This window comes from Hesperophylax consimilis, chromosome 18 (genome assembly GCF_061612785.1).
Source record: "Hesperophylax consimilis isolate HC1 chromosome 18, BYU_Hcon_1.0, whole genome shotgun sequence".
Classification (NCBI taxonomy): Eukaryota; Metazoa; Arthropoda; class Insecta; order Trichoptera; family Limnephilidae; genus Hesperophylax; species Hesperophylax consimilis.
The window spans coordinates 30,942,831-30,963,605 of record NC_142853.1 but is presented as its reverse complement, the minus strand read 5'-3'; the positions used below and the strand labels follow the sequence as shown (position 1 = coordinate 30,963,605).

Genomic DNA, 20,775 nt, shown 5'->3' with positions numbered 1-20,775 from the left:
TGCCGTCTAAAAGTTCCTTTTCAATTATTGACACAAAATCTATTTCATGTTGTTGGTTATCAAATTAACATATCAAGTGGCACCCAACGCCTATTAGCAATTGCCATATCAACTACTGAATCCGGTCTCAGCACACCGCTTATCGTGTTCTAATACTAGAACAAGTTTCGACGAAATATTAGTAGGCCAGCGCCACACTTGACGGAAATTCCGTCGCGGATCTTTCGCGACGGAACGCCAATACATGTAATTGCATATAAATTACAAATAGCGGGCACACTACGCGGAAGATCGGTCGTTCCGTCGCGGACAATCGGTCGCTCCGTGGCGGACCGCCGACTCTCGCGTCTGTTCCGTCCTCCGCGCACCGATCTTCCGTCGGCGGAAGATCGGCAAAGTCGCATTCCAAGTATTTGTATGCATCGCGCCACATTCGGCGGATAACACGCGGCGGCGACGAACGCACAGGATGTTCGACACTGAAAGATTTATTATCGAAGTGCAAAATAGAGTTTGCCTTTGGGAGAGATATAGCCGTTCTAAGTTTTGTATTTTGCTTGGTAATATAGTCCTTCGTTAAATTCAGCAATACATCAAATGATTGTATGGACATTCGATAATATTCGAATACTTTATCTGGATAATTTCTTAGTTGCATATACAAGGTATGAAATTGCCCAATTTCTAGTCGAAGAGTATTTATGGGATGAACCCAATATTTACGCTTTCTTTTTCTTTCTTCTTCTAATGCCTCATAAATAGCTATCAGTTCTATCGGATCCATTACGACCTAGAGGTGTGACTAATATAACGTTAACAGGTATGGATAACATAGTATCTTCAAATAATGGCATACCTGTTACTCTAGTACCGCATAACATAGTATTGAATAACTTCCCGTTATTTTATAAGTCGACCGTTCTGACATGCAACGGTTGACTTGTAAAATAACTGAATAACTAAATAATTCGAATAACGAATAACGAACGGAACGGAATAACAAAATTATGAAATAATGTTAACTTCTTGGAACTTGGAAGTTCCAAGTTCTAAGAAGGTAAGAACGTAATTTGGGTAATTCCCGATCACCGAAGATATACGAAGTATTGTTTGATAATTATATGGTATATTTGCGGCAAGTTCAAGAATGGTAGATAGGTACTTTCAGTATCGCCATGTTACTTGAATAATGCAATATTTTAAATAACTACAAAATAGTTGTTCATTGTTTCGCCGTTGAGATTGAGATTACGATCCTTGGCTACGAATTCGGAGGTCGCGGGTTCAAATTACGGCGTGCGCAAGTAAATTTTATTTAATAAATTTGTATAATTTCACAATATTTATTAGTTTTAAATAATTCGTTAGTACCTATATGGTATATTTGCAGCACGTTCAAGAATGGTAGATAGGTACTTTCAGTATCGCCATGTTACGTGAAAAATGCAATATTTTAAATAACTACAAAAAAGTTGTTAATTCTTTAATAGCTAAATCCTAAAAATATATGATTAAATATAGTTGGATTCATTGCCTAGATATCAATTTAATCAGTTTTGTGTGTCTCCATATTCAAATTTGGCGGTTAGATATTTTTAATGTGGAATGAAATTTTTTCGCGCAGGAACGTCAAGCAATCAAGGAGAATATTTTTTATTTCTGTAATCGCTCCAGTGGTAAAAATATATATTTGTTATTTGAGGTATTTATTCAAAATTAATTCAACAATTTTATGTACTTCATAATGTATGTGAAACCTAACTGTCACTAGAAAAGTGCAAAGCAATAAAAATCATCAAATTATAAACATTATTTATTTTATGCTCCTCTCCTGCCCTAATATGAATATAATATTTGATTATCGACTCAGCCGCTCGGCCCCAGCAACGAATAACGATGCCGTTCGTTATTACGTATCTACAAGCTTAATCCAAATTCTCGGAATACTATGTTATTAAATAACAGGTATGATATTATGTTATTGGATTGGGGTGTTATTTGTTATATTAGGTATCGGAAAAGAACCGTTATTCACACCTCTATTACGACCACGCTGTATAAGCGTTGGCAGTCGACTGATAATCCGCCACTGAATATTCAGTGTGGCTGCAACGTATGGTAACGGATTGACTCCAGCGGAAGATACGCGACGGAATTTCCGTCAAGTGTGGCGCTAGCCTAATTGTACTATGCTTGTGTCTCTATTTGTGTCTCTTGTGTCTCTATGTGCGTTTCTTTTGTATCTTGCCTCTCTTTGTACCATTTGTCATTTTACATATACAAGTTATTTTTATTATTATTTCATGTGTTATTCATACTTGCATACTTATGTTTCTATAAAATATTATTTTTTAGTTCTTTTAAGTTATTTTTATTATTATTTCATGTATGATTCATACTTATTTTTCTATAAAATAGTATTTTTTAGTTCTTTTATGTTATTTTTATTATTATTTCATGTATAAATACCACAACACGGGCATTAGCCTAGTATGGTAGTTAAAAAAAATTCAAAAAATGTAACATGTAAACATTGATTCAAAAATAAAAAAATTAAATAAAATAAAAATCTTTTTTGAATATTTATTTAGATGTGTACAAATTAAAATTTCATTATGTCTGAGTAGATTTTTTAAATTGTATGTATCTAGTTGTATATTTGCAGAGTTTTTATAAGCGGATTGTTCTCTGTAAGTGAGATCATCTGTAAAAAACCCAGTATAAATAAATAAAGATATACAATTCAGAGAATTATTAATGATGCACCAAAAATCGTTCATTGATATTTAAATGGTTATCTAAAATATAATTATAATTTCCATTGAGCTTTCACAGTATCATAAAATGATGAATTAAGTTCAATGGGTAAGAATTATTCGTATTTATCAGTGTTAATAAACTCGGTCTGTGGCTGCGATGGCTAACAGCTAACAGTATTAACTTATTTTGTGATTTACTTCAAAGTTCCCAAGCTAGATGGCAGCCTACATAACAGTCTAACTTATAAAGATTCTTTATAAAGAACACATTGCTGCAGCGTTGGAATAGCTATACGGTGAAGAGGGCCTTACTCAGGTTAAAATAGTTACTAATAATAATATTAATTCATGATTACTTTAGACTGGCTCCACTTTGTTCCGAACCTCAAAAAAACTATCAATTTCGCAATTCGCGTTTAGTTGCCAACTTCACGTTTCTTCTAATGACATTTGTAATATCATTGTCCCGTTCTGCTTGTAATTTTGATTGCTTTGGTAAATCGATATTTCGATTTAAAATATCCCTTCGATAGTGCTGCAAATAGGTATTACTGCTTTTTCTATTTTCATTATGCGACAGATCGATATTTTTTCATATGAAAAAGATCGTTAACAAAGTCTGTCAAACACGATCGTAATACTTTCCTATTTCTGGTGGTCGGGCGGTTTGAAAATCTGTCAGCTACTAATACGGCCGGTATTATGAGTAACCCCATTTAATCGATTATGATTTTGAGACTTTAAATGTATGTTTTCTCAAAAAAGGGTCACAACACCGCTGCTACCAACGTGTTCATACTTAACTCAATGCTGTATGTTTGCTGTATGTTTCAACTTGTAAATCAAATCTCGATTCTTTTACGTAATACACTTTCCATTGATATTATAGTGTGCTTTCTTTTCAAGTTCCTAATGGCTCTCTCTGGCACTTTGTCTTTAGTACGTAGGTAGCATTGGTAATATATTTACGGTATATTATTCATTGTTTAGTCTCAGTCCTCAGCACATGCGCTCAGCTCAATAACGTTAATCCATTGATGTATTTTAGTCTATGCGTTGCTCGAAGTTGAATACATCAATAAATGCATTGGCAAGTCTCACCGTAAACTCCTTAACTTCTGTAGTATTTTACGTCACAAAGTCTCCAGGCAAGACCAACTAGAGTGGAGGCTTCAGAGCACGACCGCCAAATTACGAAGCCAGTGCTGTCGCTAAGTAAGCTTCATTCATTAAAATACCTAGTATAATTTGTGGTGAAACAACATCCAAATCAGCAGTAACAACGGTAACGACATTTTGAAAATCTTATGTAAAAAGATCGTAATTATCATTTGGTCGTAAGCGTATTTGATCGTAAATTACAATTTGATCGTAAACTGTACATTATCTCATAAAATAAACAATTATAAATAAATTATATTTAATCTTTTTAGTACACTATTATTGACACTTACATTGGCTTACAATCATTTCATTATTATTAGCCTGCGATCATTTTGCTTACGATCGTTTGAGAGTTACAATAATTTTGCTTACGATCTTTTGAGACTTACGATCAATTGATTACGATCATTTTGTTTGCGATTATTTGAGAGTTACGACCATTTGATTACGACCATTTTGTATGCAATCATTTGAGAGTTAAGATAATTATGTTACGATCAAAGTGTATGCGTTAACTTTGCTTACAATCGTTTGAGAGTTACGATCTTTTGAAAGTTACGATCATTTGAGGCTTGTTGAAACAAAGACAGCAATCTCCACTTCTTTTCATTTTGAGTAAAATGCAATAAATGTTTTTTTTGTACTTTTCCAATACCGTAACTATAAAGTATAGATTTTGTTAGTAAATGTTTCCTTAAGTAAACAAGAGTTATTTTCAATTAAAAGAATGGACATTGCTGCTTTTGTTCTGGAAGGTTGGACACTGCCGGTTTTGTTCCAAACACATGTGGATTTTGCTAGTTTTGTTACGAACTGAAAAGGCCATTTTTTTAGGTTACAGTAAAACACGGAAATCAGTAATAAGTATCATTTTACATATTTATTCGGAAAGACATATTTTACAACACAAGACAATTTACATATTGGAAAGACAATTTTACAGAATGTATGCAGCGGTAGTGCAATGCGATAGATTCCATATTTTGAAAAAATTAGGCAAAGTAAAAACGGTACAAAAAATAAGAACAGAACATAAAATAAATTAATGCTAATATGTAACTCTTAAAATAAATTATTATACAAAACAAACAAAATAGTTTTTTTTACATATTCAATAATATTGTTGTTGGGTTTATAAAAACAGTTTATTTTAAACAAGTTCCGCTGTGTAATTATTGTTTTTGAAGGCATTATCAAACAGTTTGATAATGCTTTCAAAGGGCGAAACAGCTGTCACGTGTAATTATAATTACACATCAGAACTTGTTTGAAATAAACTATTTTTATAAACCCAATAACAATATTATTGAATACATAAAAAATAAAAAATAAAATGGAGTTCTACAAATAAAACTTAATAACAATAAATAAACAAAATAGTGAGGAAAAAAGGACACAGTATCCTGACATCATAAATAATATTATTATTTTCTGGAATTTCTGAAATATTTTCTAATGAATTTAATTTCAAATTAAAAAAATACAAAAGTAGCCTTTCAAGTAATTATTAATAAGTATAAAATAATATTGAAAAATGGTCATACAAAGAGCAAAAATTGTTGAGTGAGCAGGAATTGTTTTGCCGAATATCTGAAAAAAAAAATATGTTGTATATTAAATAGGTTAGTACCAAATAATAAACGTACGATGAATATTTCATTATCCTCTTTATCACAATATTACACTTTATCTTAATATGTCACGGGTACTAAAAACATATGTATGGGCATTTCACCAAACGGACAAATGTTTGATGTTTACAATAACATTATATTATGCATTACTAACCTCTGTTTTTTGGCAACATTCCTTTTCGACATTTCTGGTTTTTTCGCACGCTTCCTTGCCATTTCTGGTGTAACTTCACTTGGAAAACATTCCATCTTGATTTCAATAATGTTTACAGTAATATAAATCACTTTTTCACCACAAAAACATTAAAAAACCGAGCTTATGTATCACACCAGCTGTTCACACTTTGTATGGGGTGGCCATTTTGAATATAATATTTCTGGGTCTCTGATTGGCTCAAACAAAAACTGATGTTTTTGTTCCATAACCTAAAGGAGATTGCCATGTTTGTTGTGGAACTAAATATAAAAATTCAAAAATTTATGGGATATAGTCGTTTATGCTCCGAAACCTTTGCAGCAGTCGATGGAATTTTTGATTCTCTATCCATTGCCATATCTAACTAATTTTACACCAATGGTGGAGATTGCTGTCTTTGTTTCAACACGCCTCATTTGATTACGATCATTTTGCATACCATCATTTTACTTACGATCATTTGAGAGTTACGATCATTTGACTACGATCATTTTTTTCAAGATCATTTTGTTTAAGATCATTTTAAGAGTATCAGCAACAATCATCGCAATTTGCAAATTGTCGTTGCTCGATGGCACTGACACTTATAAATCTGCCGCGCGGCTAGGCCTGTCACCTGGTCGGCCCGGTTTCCAGTGATTAATTAACGTGTTGCTGCTTTAAGAATATACACAAATGTTAAATATTTAAAAATTTGAAGACTCGTTTTATATATTTAGCCTTATCCTACAAAATTCATTAAGATTCAACATGGGTTGGCATAAATCAATGTAATGCAATGCAAAGTGAATTTTCATCTCAATCTCCTGTCTCTAAAATGCACGTGAGCGCAGTTAAATCAAATCTAAATTACTTGTATGATAACTCCTTACACCCCTATCTATGTTCTTGTTTTCCCTTTATATTTTAACACCATGCTGTACATATACATAACTTGAATTTATGAACCTCGATTAATGTGGGTTGGTAGGTAGGCCATAATTTTTAATTAAAAATGCTTTAAAGATGGGGTCCTTCCGTGAAAAAAGTTTGTTCCACTCATCGGGAGAGATAAAAACTATTTTTATGGTGTAGATACCTACTAGTTATTGCAAAAAACACTTAAAATAATATGAAAGAAAGAAAATGCGATGCCTTCTTAAATCTTCCAACAAATCACTGAGATTTTTGTTGAATATGTTTGCTGTCTGAGACAGTTAGCTTTGATTTCAACGTTATGTTCTGCGAGCTGACAAAATTCGTTCATGCGTGCCAGTTGGAAGATATAAACTATAAGAAGGTTTTAGCAAAGGTAAAATGTTAAATCAAATAATCTGTGATGTAAGAAAGGAAATCATTCATGAAAACTTGAAAGCTGTGGGAAATCGAAAAACAAACTGTATCAAAAATGATTTCGTATCCTGGTAGAAAAAATGGTTGACTGATTCAATAATCGACGATATGTTGAATAAACAGAAAAGTTAAGGCGATGCCATACGTAGTAATGCAAAATCATGTGTTTTTGTTTGAAAATTTGGTCGCCTAAAAACTTTTCAGATTCTTTAATTAAATACTGCTAGTAGAATACATCTTGGCCTTTGAAATAATCGAGTATTTTTTAGATAAGTCTTTTTATAAGCCCAGAAAAAAATAATGTATAAGGCCTATAAAAACTGCTTTAATGTTCAAAATCTCCTACTTACGAACCCATTTTCGGTTATGATTTTATTGTATAATGTGGAAAATTAAGTTATTTATAAAATTATTGAAAAAAAAATATTTATGCCTGAACATCCACAAAATAAAATAAAATGCACTTTTTGGCCATGTTTTTTTCTTGCATAAATCAAAACGGGCGGATGGTGTTAAGCGGGAATTTAAACCTTATCGCCATCTATGTAAGGGTTGTTACTGATAGCGGCTCAATTTTAAATACTACATGACGTAGTGCATCGTCTTAAACGTAAAACATGACAACTAATTTGATTATTTAAAAAAATACGAAAAAGTTTTTCGAAAGATTCACAATTTCTTAAATAATGATCAATACATCTGAAAACATTTGTATCGTCCTAGACATTTTCTAAAGAATTATTAATGAAAAATTTTGTATTATTTGAGATACCTACTAGAGATGGATCTTGTGAGTACTTTTCGTTACTGGGTACAGTGAGTACAGATACCTGTTAGAAATACCGGTTACAAAATACTCATAAGTATTTTATACCGACCTGAGGATTATAGAATCTGAGGACAGAAAGTAATAAATACTCTGTCCCAGTATAAAATACTTGTGGGCATTTTGTAACCGGTGTTTTTAACAGGTATTTTATACCTATCTGGGGACTGGGGACAGAAAGTGATAAATACTCAGTCCCAGTATAAAATACTTGTGAGTATTTTGCAACCAGGTATTTTGAAGATTTATCACAAGTCCAAAGTACCGCATGAAAATACCCGGTACTTTCATTGGGTACGATAAATACGCCTTTCCTCTAATACCTACTGATATAACGTTCAAAGATCTATTCAATTCTTTTATAAAAAATCCTGGAAACTAATAAAGTGTACAGAATCCTCCGATTTGTGAATAATGCTTTATATTTGTTAAATTGTAAACAATCCCTATTTTTCTGGTCGTTCTTTTTTCAATTTCATTCTGCCAACAAGAATCCTCAGTACACACTGTAAATATCATATTATTTTTTTTATTTATTTGTCTTGATCAGAACCGTGATTTTTATAAATATATAACTCCAATTTTACTATTTTTTAATCATATTTTTTTGTATAAAACGAAAATAAATGAAGTGACAAAAAACCTTATTTATACTTGTATCTACTTTAATGTGTTTTAGTATCATATTAAAGGGTAAATACAGTTTATTAAATAATAGCTAATAACTACTTTCCTTCAAATTTGTAAAATAAAATCTGAAAGAGTCTTTCATCTGCTTTCAAAAACAGTATTTCATTTGGGATACATTAAAAAAGCGAATCTATTTGAAATTGAATGTCAAGCGGGAATATTTGAAGGCATGATTTTATTTCGTCTAGACCCGAGGAGGTTGTACTAATGAATTATTAAATTACCGAAATTAACGAATTATTAAATTTTTTGTACTAATGTAATTATTTGTATATTTTATGTACTTGTTAAAATTGTATATTTTTTTTAAAAGTAATTGTTAAAAGAACCCGTTGACAAACTGATATCAATCAGTTTAACGGGACTTAATAGTAAAAAAATGTATTTTTGAAAGTTAATAAATGATAAAAAAAACCCTACGATAAACTGGTTCAATTGAATATGTATAGGGGGATGTACCTACGATAAACTGGTTAAATAGAATATGAAGTCATTGTCTAACTTTTTTGCGTTCTTATAAAATTGTTTACCAAATAAATAAAAACCACTTTTGCGCTTGCCAAGTGATTTTAATGCCTATTACGTATATTTGTCACGAAATGAGGCACACTACGAATATACATTGTTTTGGCTTGTAGCTTCCTCTTAACTAAATTTTATGTAATTATAACTAACAACGTGAAAAATTTTTAAAAATTTCTAAAAACTGGAAAAGAATAGCATTTATTTAAATATTTTGAAATGTTTGTTTTTATTATTTTTTTTATTTGGTTTTACGCCCAGCCGGGCTTTTACATGGATTTTAACAACGGAATATACCTAGTGAGCTATCGAAAATTATACAAAAAATATTAAGGCATGATATAACAGTAAATTGATAAACTGAATATGAGACAACATTAGTAAAACATGTAACAGTAACATGTTTACATGTTGATTATGAATTGTTTGTGCATAAAAGTTTGGAAGCATGTCGAGTACGCCTGGTCTAGCAGCTAGTTGGGTGGGAACAATGATAAAAACAGTTTTGCAGTTGACCTCTTTTAACTTAATTAAAATACGAATGCATTCACTTTGCGAGCGCGCTGTTTTCTGGAGATTCCTGGAACTTTCGTTTAACACAACTATTTACGAACAAGCTTTTGGATTTTACTTTTTTTGAGGAACAAAGCATCCTTGCGTTGGCCAAAACACATTTTCTTAACGATATTAAAAAAATACTAAACATGTATTAAATAAATATATTTATTTTTTGTAAAGAAACGGTTGTTCCAAAACCGAAAAACGTTTATAAAAAAATATCGTCTAGTGGTTCAAACAAAATTACATTCTTTCATTTATTTATAATAAATAATCACAAAGCTATGGCTACTTTCTAAACTAATACTAATACTAATTTCTACAGATAATATTATGTAAAACCAAAATAACTTATGGTACTTTGTAGGTACAAATAATAGTACAACCAAAAGGATTTTTTAAGGAGAATTTAACGCCTCTGAAAAAATTATCCAGAAGTCTCAATAGGTAATAGATTAAATTAAATGTGCATGTTGCTCATATTATTCAAAATAGCCAAATTTGTGAAAACAGCGATTTTGAGTTAAAAATTCAGAAATATCCGTGAATTCACGAAATGTGTTAAGTAAAAAGATCACATTTGCTATTTATCTAATTTCGCCGTTATTGTTGGATAGTTTCTTCGACGGCCTCAGTATATATGTTATCTCACGATTTAAAAGAAATTGTTTGGTGACCAGATCTGAATAGCCAGGTACTTCCCTACCTTCCTCTTCTCGTCTCCTTTCCTGCCACATTACTTTCAGCCTCGCAACATATTCCATGCTATAATCACCCTGGCTCCTGACGGCTGGGAGCAGTTGGGACTCTTGTGTGGCTTCACGTAAAAATAAAATTATTTCTTTTAAATGACTCCTGGACACGCTGACCCTCAGATTCCTACCGACCCCTCAGCCCCACAAACCGGTTTCACATACAGAATTTTCATTTCCTTAAAAAGACACAGCACCCCCAAAGATGACAGAGATGTTTCTGTGTGGAGTTAATGTATAAATAAATTAACAAAAAATTATAAATGATTTTTTTTTCTCTTAAACCTTTTCTGTACCTACCTTATCTAATTGTGGTTTATTTTTGTTTCAGATGAGAGGAAAGAATAAAAATGGTGTGGAAAGTAACCAAAAGTATTTCAAATAAGCGTGAGTGTCAAAAGGTAACTTATTTAGAGAATTGTTCAAATCAAAGTGTATTTTTTGGACATCGAAAACAAATGGATAATCCTTAACCTTATTTATTCCCGCGTAAAATATCATCCCCAAATATTTGTGATTTTCTGATCAAAATACAGTGATTCCTTTGATATCGGAATGTCGAAATCAGAACATTTCGCAGAACATTATCATTTGTAAGGGACAGTGTCGAGATATTCGATGTTAATAAAACATTTGACAATTAGCAAAATCACATCTAGAATTTGAGATATCCTTTTCGAAATATAACAACAAATAATAAACCAAACTAATAACTAATACAAATTGTTGAATTTGTTAAATGAACAAAATTTTTCGTTATCCAATGAAAACCATTAGATAAGTCGTAATATCTATCGAAAATATATCGAAATCTATGACAAGGGTTTTAAAGACCTCGCGTGAACTTGGTGGGTTAATTTAGACCATGTGACACTAAGGACAGATGTTTTGAGAACAATGGGCGACCTCTGGCCTTCAATAGCCGCCTCCACGCTGGCCACCGAGGTGGGCACCAACCGTAGCCACGAGTCCATGATCCTGGATCTCCATGACGATGGAGAGGTACAGGACCTGTCTTCGCTCCAGCTCTTCGTGGACTATCCCACGCCGCTGCTGCGGTTCGCATCGGCCTGCTGTATTATATTCATGATGGTGGGCATTCCAGGGAATCTCATTACCATAGTGGCGCTGGCGAGGTGTAAAAAGGTAAGACTTTGTTTTATTGTAATGTTGCCTGATGTCAATGGGTATGCTAGTATTTTTTTCCATTTCAAAGCAAGTGAACATTTCTTTACTCCATATGTGACTGAAGAAAATTACACCATAACATGGCTGAATTGTATAAAACTTGGTCACGGTGGTCTGAAATTCACTCATTCGTGCCATTTCTTCCTGTGTCGTCGTTATATGACTCTCTTGATTTCTTCTTCGGTCCAATCCCGCGATATAATAATATGTTTTCCTCCAATAGTGTTACCGTATGATCTGAAAAACCAGGGTCTTTGTCTGTTCAAACATGGTTTTACAACGCTTAAGCCTGAGAGATATCTTTTCTACGCCAATCAGTATTCTCTGATCCCTTTTCTGGGAATTACATGCCTCACGTCTTATATTCGCCTTACTAGAGGTGAGTTAAATATAGTGAATCCGTTATTTCGTAACCGTTTAAGTAAGAATCGTTTTATTTTCAAGAATAGCGCCCCTATCTGTACAGTGTAAAGGCAGAGGAACAACATCCTGGACGAGAAGAATTGTGAGGCGGGTTAAGGTAGGGGATGCGCAGGCATTGAGCAGGCCCGGATTATATAATGGAGGAAAACAGATCCCGGTAACTCGTTCCACATACGGTCCGTTATCGTAAAGCAAACACCAACTGTGAACGCGCTCGTGTAGCGGGTGTTTCGTTCTTAGAGTAGGCTTCATTCAAATATGTAACAGTACAGCGAATTTTGAGATAACCGTTTAAAGTTACCTGTAACTGCACCTGTAATGATTCCAATAAAGCACAATTCGAGCGAATTCCGCGTGTTACATTTAGCTCAATACTTAGCTAAACTGCTAAACCCGTCGTAAGCCGTTTCTACAAAACGATTTCGCTCGAAGCGCTTTCTCCCGAAACTCCATCGCTCTCTTTCAAAAACTCTTTGGTAGCAACCGTTTATTTTTTCTATTTTTTGACGTTAACAATTTCAAATAACCTTTTGTTTTGAGAAACCGAAACGGTTTCGCTTAGTTAGAAACATTAACTGAAACGCACACCTCTACGCTATATTCGTACATCGTGCTTGAAATCAGAACTACGTCGTGAACTACTGTTCTAGCTTCCTTTGACAATTCGTCAACAACAATTTAGGTATCCAACGGCTAAAATAAAATACAAAAATGGTACAAGTTTAAAAAAAACTACCTTGAATAATACATTGTCTAGTCGTTAGATAATACAATAATATTATGCATGTTATTTGAGAAGAGCTTATTAATTTACAAACTTATCGAAGTGGTTTGAAAATTCGATTACCGCATAAATCTTTGGATTTATAAAAGTAGATTTATAAAAATAAATATAATATCAATCAGTCGAGAGTCGATAGTAAACTAATATAAAACAAACCAATGGAGTAGATATAGATAGTATTTGATGTATGGCAGTGAGGCAAGGAATTGGAAGAGGAAGGATGAAAGTAGACTGCTGTAGACATTAAATCCCTGAGGCGTAGGTGTAATAAAACTATGGATGATCATGAAAGAATTGTGGAGAATCGCAAAGATTGCAAGAGAAATGAGTAAGATTTCAAAAGCTTAGATGGTTTGGGCGTGTAGAGCAAATTGATGAAGAAAGGAGTATACCTAAGAAGAGTATATAACGTGAATCTGAACGGAGAAATCAGTGACGACCGAGGAAGACACGACACCATCAAGTGAAAATACTTTATTAGGGCCGTCTGAAGAGTCAGAATAACAGAAAAGCTTGTATGATACTATATATTGTAGCAGTTCAATTTTGCACCGCTACCGAGTTCCTAACAACTATCAAGACCTATCACTTGTTGATGTGACGCATGCTGTATGGCAACTTCTAGAGAGAGCTCGAGACAGAATTGCGGAAGCACCAACTTCGGCAACTTGAGTACTATTCAGGCACCCAGCTGGGGACGTCGTGTCTACAGAGGAGATACGAGCGAGGACTCCAGTCGACAAATCTTAAGCTGGGTCCAGACATGTTCTTTTGTCCGTACCGTACCTCCGTTTCGTACCAGCGTCGCGATCCAAAAACTCTGGACGCATCATCTTTTGTCCGTACCGTACCTCCGTTTCGTATCCGCGTCGCGATCAAGAGCCCGTATCTCCGTAACGTCGCTGCGATCATCGCTTGTCATTTCCTCCCACCATGTCGTCGACTGCGGAAGTGTTTGAGAATTTGACGATTGCTTGCGCGTCCTTCATTGTTATTCACAATAATATAACGAAAGAAAAAAAACAAAAAAGGCGACGTTGGTGGGAGTTAGAATTGTTCAAAAACAGAGAAAGATGTAAGACGCCGCGAACACGTCCAGACTGGCGCAGACCCGTACCGTATCGCCTTTGAACGGGTCGAAAAACCGACTCGCGATGGATCGGAGCGTACCTCTATCTGTATCGAGACGCCGTACCACCGTACCGTACCGAACGGGCGTCCAAACTAGCGTTCTTGATCGCGACGCTGATACGAAAAGCTGGGTCCAGACATGTTCTTTTGTCCGTACCGTACCTCCGTTTCGTACCAGCGTCGCGATCCAAAAACTCTGGACGCATCGTCTTTTGTCCGTACCGTACCTCCGTTTCGTATCCGCGTCGCGATCAAGAGCCCGTATCTCCGTAACGTCGCTGCGATCATAGCGTGTTCATTTCCTCACACCATGTCGTCGACTGCGGAAGTGTTTGAGAATTTGACGATTGTTTGCGCGTCCTTCATTGTTATTCACAATAATATTACGAAAAAAAAACAAAAAAGGCGACGTTGGTGGGAGTTAGAATTGTTCAAAAACAGAGAAAGATGTCGCACGCCGCGAACACGTCCAGACTGGCGCAGACCCGTACCGTATCGCCTTTGAACGGGCCGAAAAACCGACTCGCGATGGATCGGAGCGTACCTCTATAGCTGGGTCCAGACATGTTCTTTTGTCCGTACCGTACCTCCGTTTCGTACCAGCGTCGCGATCCAAAAACTCTGGACGCATCATCTTTTGTCTGTACCGTACCTCCGTTTCGTATCCGCGTCGCGATCAAGAGCCCGTATCTCCGTAACGTCGCTGCGATCATCGCGTGTTCATTTCCTCCCACCATGTCGTCGACTGCGGAAGTGTTTGAGAATTTGACGATTGCTTGCGCGTCCTTCATTGTTATTCACAATAATATAACGAAAAAAAAAACAAAAAAGGCGACGTTGGTGGGAGTTAGAATTGTTCAAAAACAGAGAAAGATGTAAGACGCCGCGAACACGTCCAGACTGGCGCCGACCCGTACCGTATCGCCTTTGAACGGGTCGAAAAACCGACTCGCGATGGATCGGAGCGTACCTCTATCCGTATCGAGACACCGTACCACCGTACCGTACCGAACGGGCGTCCAAACTAGCGTTCTTGATCGCGACGCTGATACGAAACGGAGGTACGGTACGGACAAAAGAACATGTCTGGACCCAGCTTATCCGTATCGAGATGCCGTACCACCGTACCGTACCGAACGGGCGTCCAAACTAGCGTTCTTGATCGCGACGCTGGTACGAAACGGAGGTACGGTACGGACAAAAGAACATGTCTGGACCGAGCTAAACGGAGGTACGGTACGGAGAAAAGAACATGTCTGGACCCAGCTTACCGTACCTCCGTTTCGTATCCGCGTCGCGATCAAGAGCATCCATCTTCTTCTTCATATCGTCGACACCGCACTCCATTTCGAAAGACAGTTCCTCCGATGCATCTTGCTTTATATTTTTATTGTAATAATTCCTGTTTCCGGGATCCCACAGAACTTCCCTGGCCCTATATCCATCGATAAGCTTCACAATATTATTATTATGTTATCCCACTGCATTTTTCACGCTGATTCGGGTAGTGACAGAGAACACGACCAATGCACGCCGCGAACACGTCCAGACTGGCGCAGACCCGTACCGTATCGCCTTTGAACGGGTCGAAAAACCGACTTGCGATGGATCGGAGCGTACGTCTATCCGTATCAAGACGCCGTACCACCGTACCGTACCGAACGGGCGTCCAAACTAGCGTTCTTGATCGCGACGCTGATACGAAACGGAGGTACGGTACGGAGAAAAGAACATGTCTGGACCCAGCTTTACGTGCAGCGATGACGGCTTGTAGAATTTTTACCCTGGTTATCGGATCGCTTCATTTTATAAATTTAACAACGCTTTATGCGTAGTTTGGCGCCCTTCACACGTTAAATCAGGTCAGATAATTTTATGTCATCACACCAATGTCACACTTCAATTTAATTTAAATTCTGCCTGTGCGCTCAGTTCTTCGGACTGGCCGCTCACCCCTGAGATATAATTAATATTCTTTAAATAGAGTTCTCTTGTTCTATAAGTTGTAGGAATAAATGTAATATTGGAAACCTTTTCTCTTTTATTCTTACAATCTGAGCAAATTCCCGATGTTGGTTCCTCTAGCCTTGTCAATGGCGGCCCACACGTGGCTTATTTAGAGTTATTATTTAAGAATATTTCAATGACACCCAACGTGGTTTACTGTTTATTTGTAATTATTACAACAGTGGTTTAAGATTCCCGTTTCAATATAAATGTGAATGAAGCAAGGAATGAAGTCATGTTTTTCGTAGTTCAGGGATTGAACCAGGTCTAACTGCATATGTAAATTGAGAACTTTCACCATGTCTGGATCATTGAACCCGAAACCGGCGGCGGTGCCAGCAGTCTAGTTCACTGATCCCCATATACATGACAATTGACAGCTTTCTTGGTAGAGCAGGGAGCTCATTAGCTCTGCACCGAGATGACGCATTTTCAAATCCCTTCATGGTATAACCAATAGCAGACCTTGAATCCAAAAGTGTCTATTTATTTAGAACTAGCTGTACCCCACCACGAGTGGCTGTTGCTCAGTATATCTGTGAAGATAGAGAAATAATAGCGCGTGTTGCTTTTACGTCAAAAAAGTACCCATTTAATATGTTGCAACGTTATGTCGAAATTTCAAAGCAATCGGTGAAGAACTTTTCGAGATTTAAGATTTTGAACCAACGAACATTTACAATTTATTTATATAGGTACCTATATAGATAGACCAGTATACCTCCAATGCTTCACTAATGTCTTTCTCGAGGGGCTCCGGCTCCTACCGCCATTCACTAATGTATATGTCAATTTTTTTTTTTTTTTTTTAATTTTTTACTGTTAACAAACTACATTACATCGACTTTAAATCGACGATAGTGAAATCTAATTCCGGTGCAGAGATATTGCGTTGAGTATTCCTCGGGCGTCCCCGAATTTTTCTACCATTCAAGCTACTCTTTAAATACTCATGGCACTAATTAAAACAAATTTTGAAATTTTCAGCGATTTCGGTCGACTACTTTTCGAGTTTTGCGATAACAAACATACGCAGGGCTTAATTTTTATATATCAAGAAAATTAACTGCACAATTGCCATTTTCATTTTTTTTACAGGCACAATTCAATACAGAAATAAGAAATAAAATATAATTATATTAGAAAACAAAACAAAAGAAAAAATAATATATATATATAAGTGCAAAGTTAATGAAAGCAGTGAAGAAGAAACAAAAAATATGTTATGCAGTAACTTCGTTGAAATATGTACTTCTAAAGTATTAAATTAGTACAGCTTTATACATCAATAGAGCCTTATTAAAAACATCAGCCACCTTGGCATAAGAGTTACCAATCGCGTGTAAATGAAGAAAGTAGACTGAATGCTGTATAAATGAGATCCCGAGGCGTACGTGTGGTAAAACCATGTATGATCGTTTGAGAAATGTGGAGATCCGTAAAGAGTGCAATACAATGTAAGCGTAATGAGTAAGATCAAGAAAGGGACGCTTAGATGGTTTGGGTATGTAAAGCGAATGAGCGAAGAAAGGAGTGTAAGGAGAATATACGATGCAAATATGAATGGTAGCAGAAGTCGGGGACGCCCGAGGAAGACATGGCACGACCAAGTGAATCAAATACTCGAGTCGGGCCATGTCAAGAGTCAGAATAATAGAAGAGTATGTATGAGACGATGTATGAATGTGAATGAGGCAAGAAGTGTGTGCCAAGACCGAGTTGTTTGGCGGTCCGTACTCTCTACCTACCCCTGCGGGGAAACGGCGTGATGATTAGTTAGTTAGTTTAATCTATTTATTAGCCTTAGAATTATAGCCTGAGACTTTAGTGTAATTGTCACAATGGTTAAATACATCATCACCAAAATTTACTCAGAAATTTTTTTATTTTAAATAATTTTATCCCAAGAAACGTTACTATCTCAATGACAATTTTTTAACAAATTTTCTTCAGGCAGGTAGGTACTATAATATCAAAAAAATGCAAATAATTTATTTGGACACGGCATCTTTCGAAGGAAACGGAATGTACAAACAAATTTACACACAGATGAAATTCAAAATAGAAGAGGTATCATAGGATTTCAAAGGCTGTCGGCGGGAGGAAATATTAAATTTTATAGTTTGGCTCAATATCTATAAATAGTATAAAATAATGTCGTCTGTTTGTGCGCTTAGTTCTTCTAAACTACGCAACTAATTTTAATAGGTTTTCATCATTTTTATCATTTAGAGAATTTCTTCCAAAAGCAAATATATATGTTTAATACATGCAAATCATATTTTTAGAAAGTAGAGAAAAGTCGATATTTTGTATGTAATCAAAAAAAATATTTTCGGGCGCTTAGATTGCCAACGCGGCTAAACCTTATGTGATACATCAAAATAATGTAAAACCACAGACATAGGAATTAATAGACGAGAAGATAATGGCGAGGGGTAAAATCAACTGTTGAAGAACGAAGGGAGTGAAGCTGACTGTGATTCGTCAATAAATCAATCTGACAGTAAATAGGCATCTCGCATTATAATATCACCATTTACTTCTTAAAAGTAAAATCTGCTTTTGAATGAATAGACATTGTTACATGGGAGCGCAAATTACTCGCCACGTTATGAACAAATTTGCGAAGTCCAAATTCGGCAAAAAAATTCGGTTCTATTTTCAGAGTCGAATATTTCGTTTAAGTATTTAGTCAAGACACTTTTATAAATGTTCATAATTTACTTCCCAGCAACCAACCAGCTTTGTGTTTCGCGTCCAGACGTTTCTCGATGTGATAGTATATGTTTCTAAAACTGATCTATATTATACGATGTGAATATGCTTAAAATAAAGTAAAATAATGCTTATATATGGAATGTAATACGACAATCGGGTTTATTCTCTTTTTCACATCTATTTTTACAAGTTTTCATAGTACAAGTCAACATTTTGCCGTGTTATTTCGTAAAATGAACCGATGATGCCTCGACCATAGTTCGCACAAGAATGATGACGTCACGTTTTCAAATTTCTTTTGAGGCCATACGCGAGCACAGCCGGCTCCAATGGAACCGGTATGGGGAGTGGGGATAATACGCTTTTAATCACTTAGGGCAGGTCTACTAATATTCATATGTCTATGGTTAAGACACTTTTATAAATGTTCATAATTTACTTCCCAGCAACCAACCAGCTTTGTGTTTCGCGTCCAGACGTTTCTCGATGTGATAGTAACAACTGATTCATATTATACGATGTGAATATGCTTAAAATAAAGTAAAATAATGCTTATATATGGAATGTAATACGACAATTGGGTTTATTCTCTTTTTCACATCTATTTTTACAAGTTTTCATAGTACAAGTCAACATTTTGCCGTGTTATTTCGTAAAATGAACCGATGATGCCTCGACCATAGTTCGCACAAGAATGATGACGTCACGTTTTCAAATTTCACTTGAGGCCATACGCGAGCACAGCCGGCTCCAATGGAACCGGTATGGGGAGTGGGGATAGTACGCTTTTAATCACTTAGGGCAGGTCTACTAATATTCATATGTCTATGTGTAAAACGGAATTGTATATCTTAAAAAGACCTACAGAAAAGTCGCTACGGTATATGTTTATCTCCTAAGGATAATTCCCAGCAACGCCAGGCAGCTAGTTTTTTTATAATATCTTGAATTTCAATATAACGTAGAGTAAACATGACTAGAATATTTGGGCTTCTTTGAAACATGTCTATGTTTAACTTAAAAGAATTTTTGCCACACAATTTCCATACAGTAAATATTTTACCTGAATTCGACTTCATTCAGAAAGATGTTAATAATTTGCCTTTTTGAAAAAATATTTCTATTGGAAATATATTTACACAATATTTTCATCAAATTGACTTCAGCAAATTGAATTGGAAAATACATATTTTATGATACTTCTTTTTACTAGGGTTGCTATTCGGTTCGTTCTATTTTAATGTTAGGTTTACACCGACCGAATAAACTTGGCCGATTGAACCTGCCATAAAAGAGTTTAATGTATTTTTCATTACAAAGGAGGACGGTGCGTACAACTCTTCATAACACAGAAATACGAGCGCAGGGTATCTATTCCCCAGTCTCGATCGCTCGCAATTTCCGCCGAAAGTACATACACTGGTAGAGTTTGTTATTCTTGAGTCTCACCGAAAGTACATACTACACGCCATACGTCAAAATTCATTCGACTTAAACAACGAGTGGGTCGAAGCAGTAGAGATCGGCAAAACTGTCAAAATCTCATTGCATCCTGGTGAATTGCCTTATACAAAAAAAAGATCGTTTCCCGCGTGCTTTTCGAAGTGGTATCAGATTCGTTTAGTTCTGCAAAGTTGTTTTAACCATTTTTCTGGCATTTCGATATTACTCCACCACCGCCATTCATTTCAGAAAAAGTGCGGTAGCAAATAAAAACGTTGACAGTACGACGCGGCAACGGTTTGCTTTTGAAATTTCAAATTAACTCGTAGAAACCTCAAACTCATCAGAAACATAGACAATATTCACAGGGTTGCAAACACAGTCATCTCTTCAACCGTGCGACACTCAAGAATGTATAAATATAAAACTTATGACAAAATTCGTAGAGATTTTCGTTTGTAGATGGCGCATAGCGAGTAATTCGTGGTAGAGACCCTGGAATAGATACCCTGACCCGTCAAAAGTCACTCGGAAAATCAGTTCAAATTAGGAAAATGGCAAATAAAATAATTTTCTGATAAATCTTATATCATAGGTAGATTAGGTAGGTACTTGTCTGCAGTTCTGATTATGAAAATGAACCAG

General features: G+C 35.5%; 1 protein-coding gene across 1 annotated transcript in view; it reads left to right on the top strand.

The window, feature by feature from the left end:
* The first annotated feature begins 11,225 nt into the window (after nt 1-11,225).
* The window catches only part of LOC149415653 (G protein-coupled receptor moody), a 221,933-nt gene continuing 212,383 nt past the window's right edge, over nt 11,226-20,775 (top strand). The window contains exon 1 of the mRNA XM_089642798.1: nt 11,226-11,579. Within this exon, the coding sequence (XP_089498924.1) occupies nt 11,331-11,579 (249 nt within the window). The 5' untranslated portion in view covers nt 11,226-11,330. The remainder of the gene's footprint in view (nt 11,580-20,775) is intronic.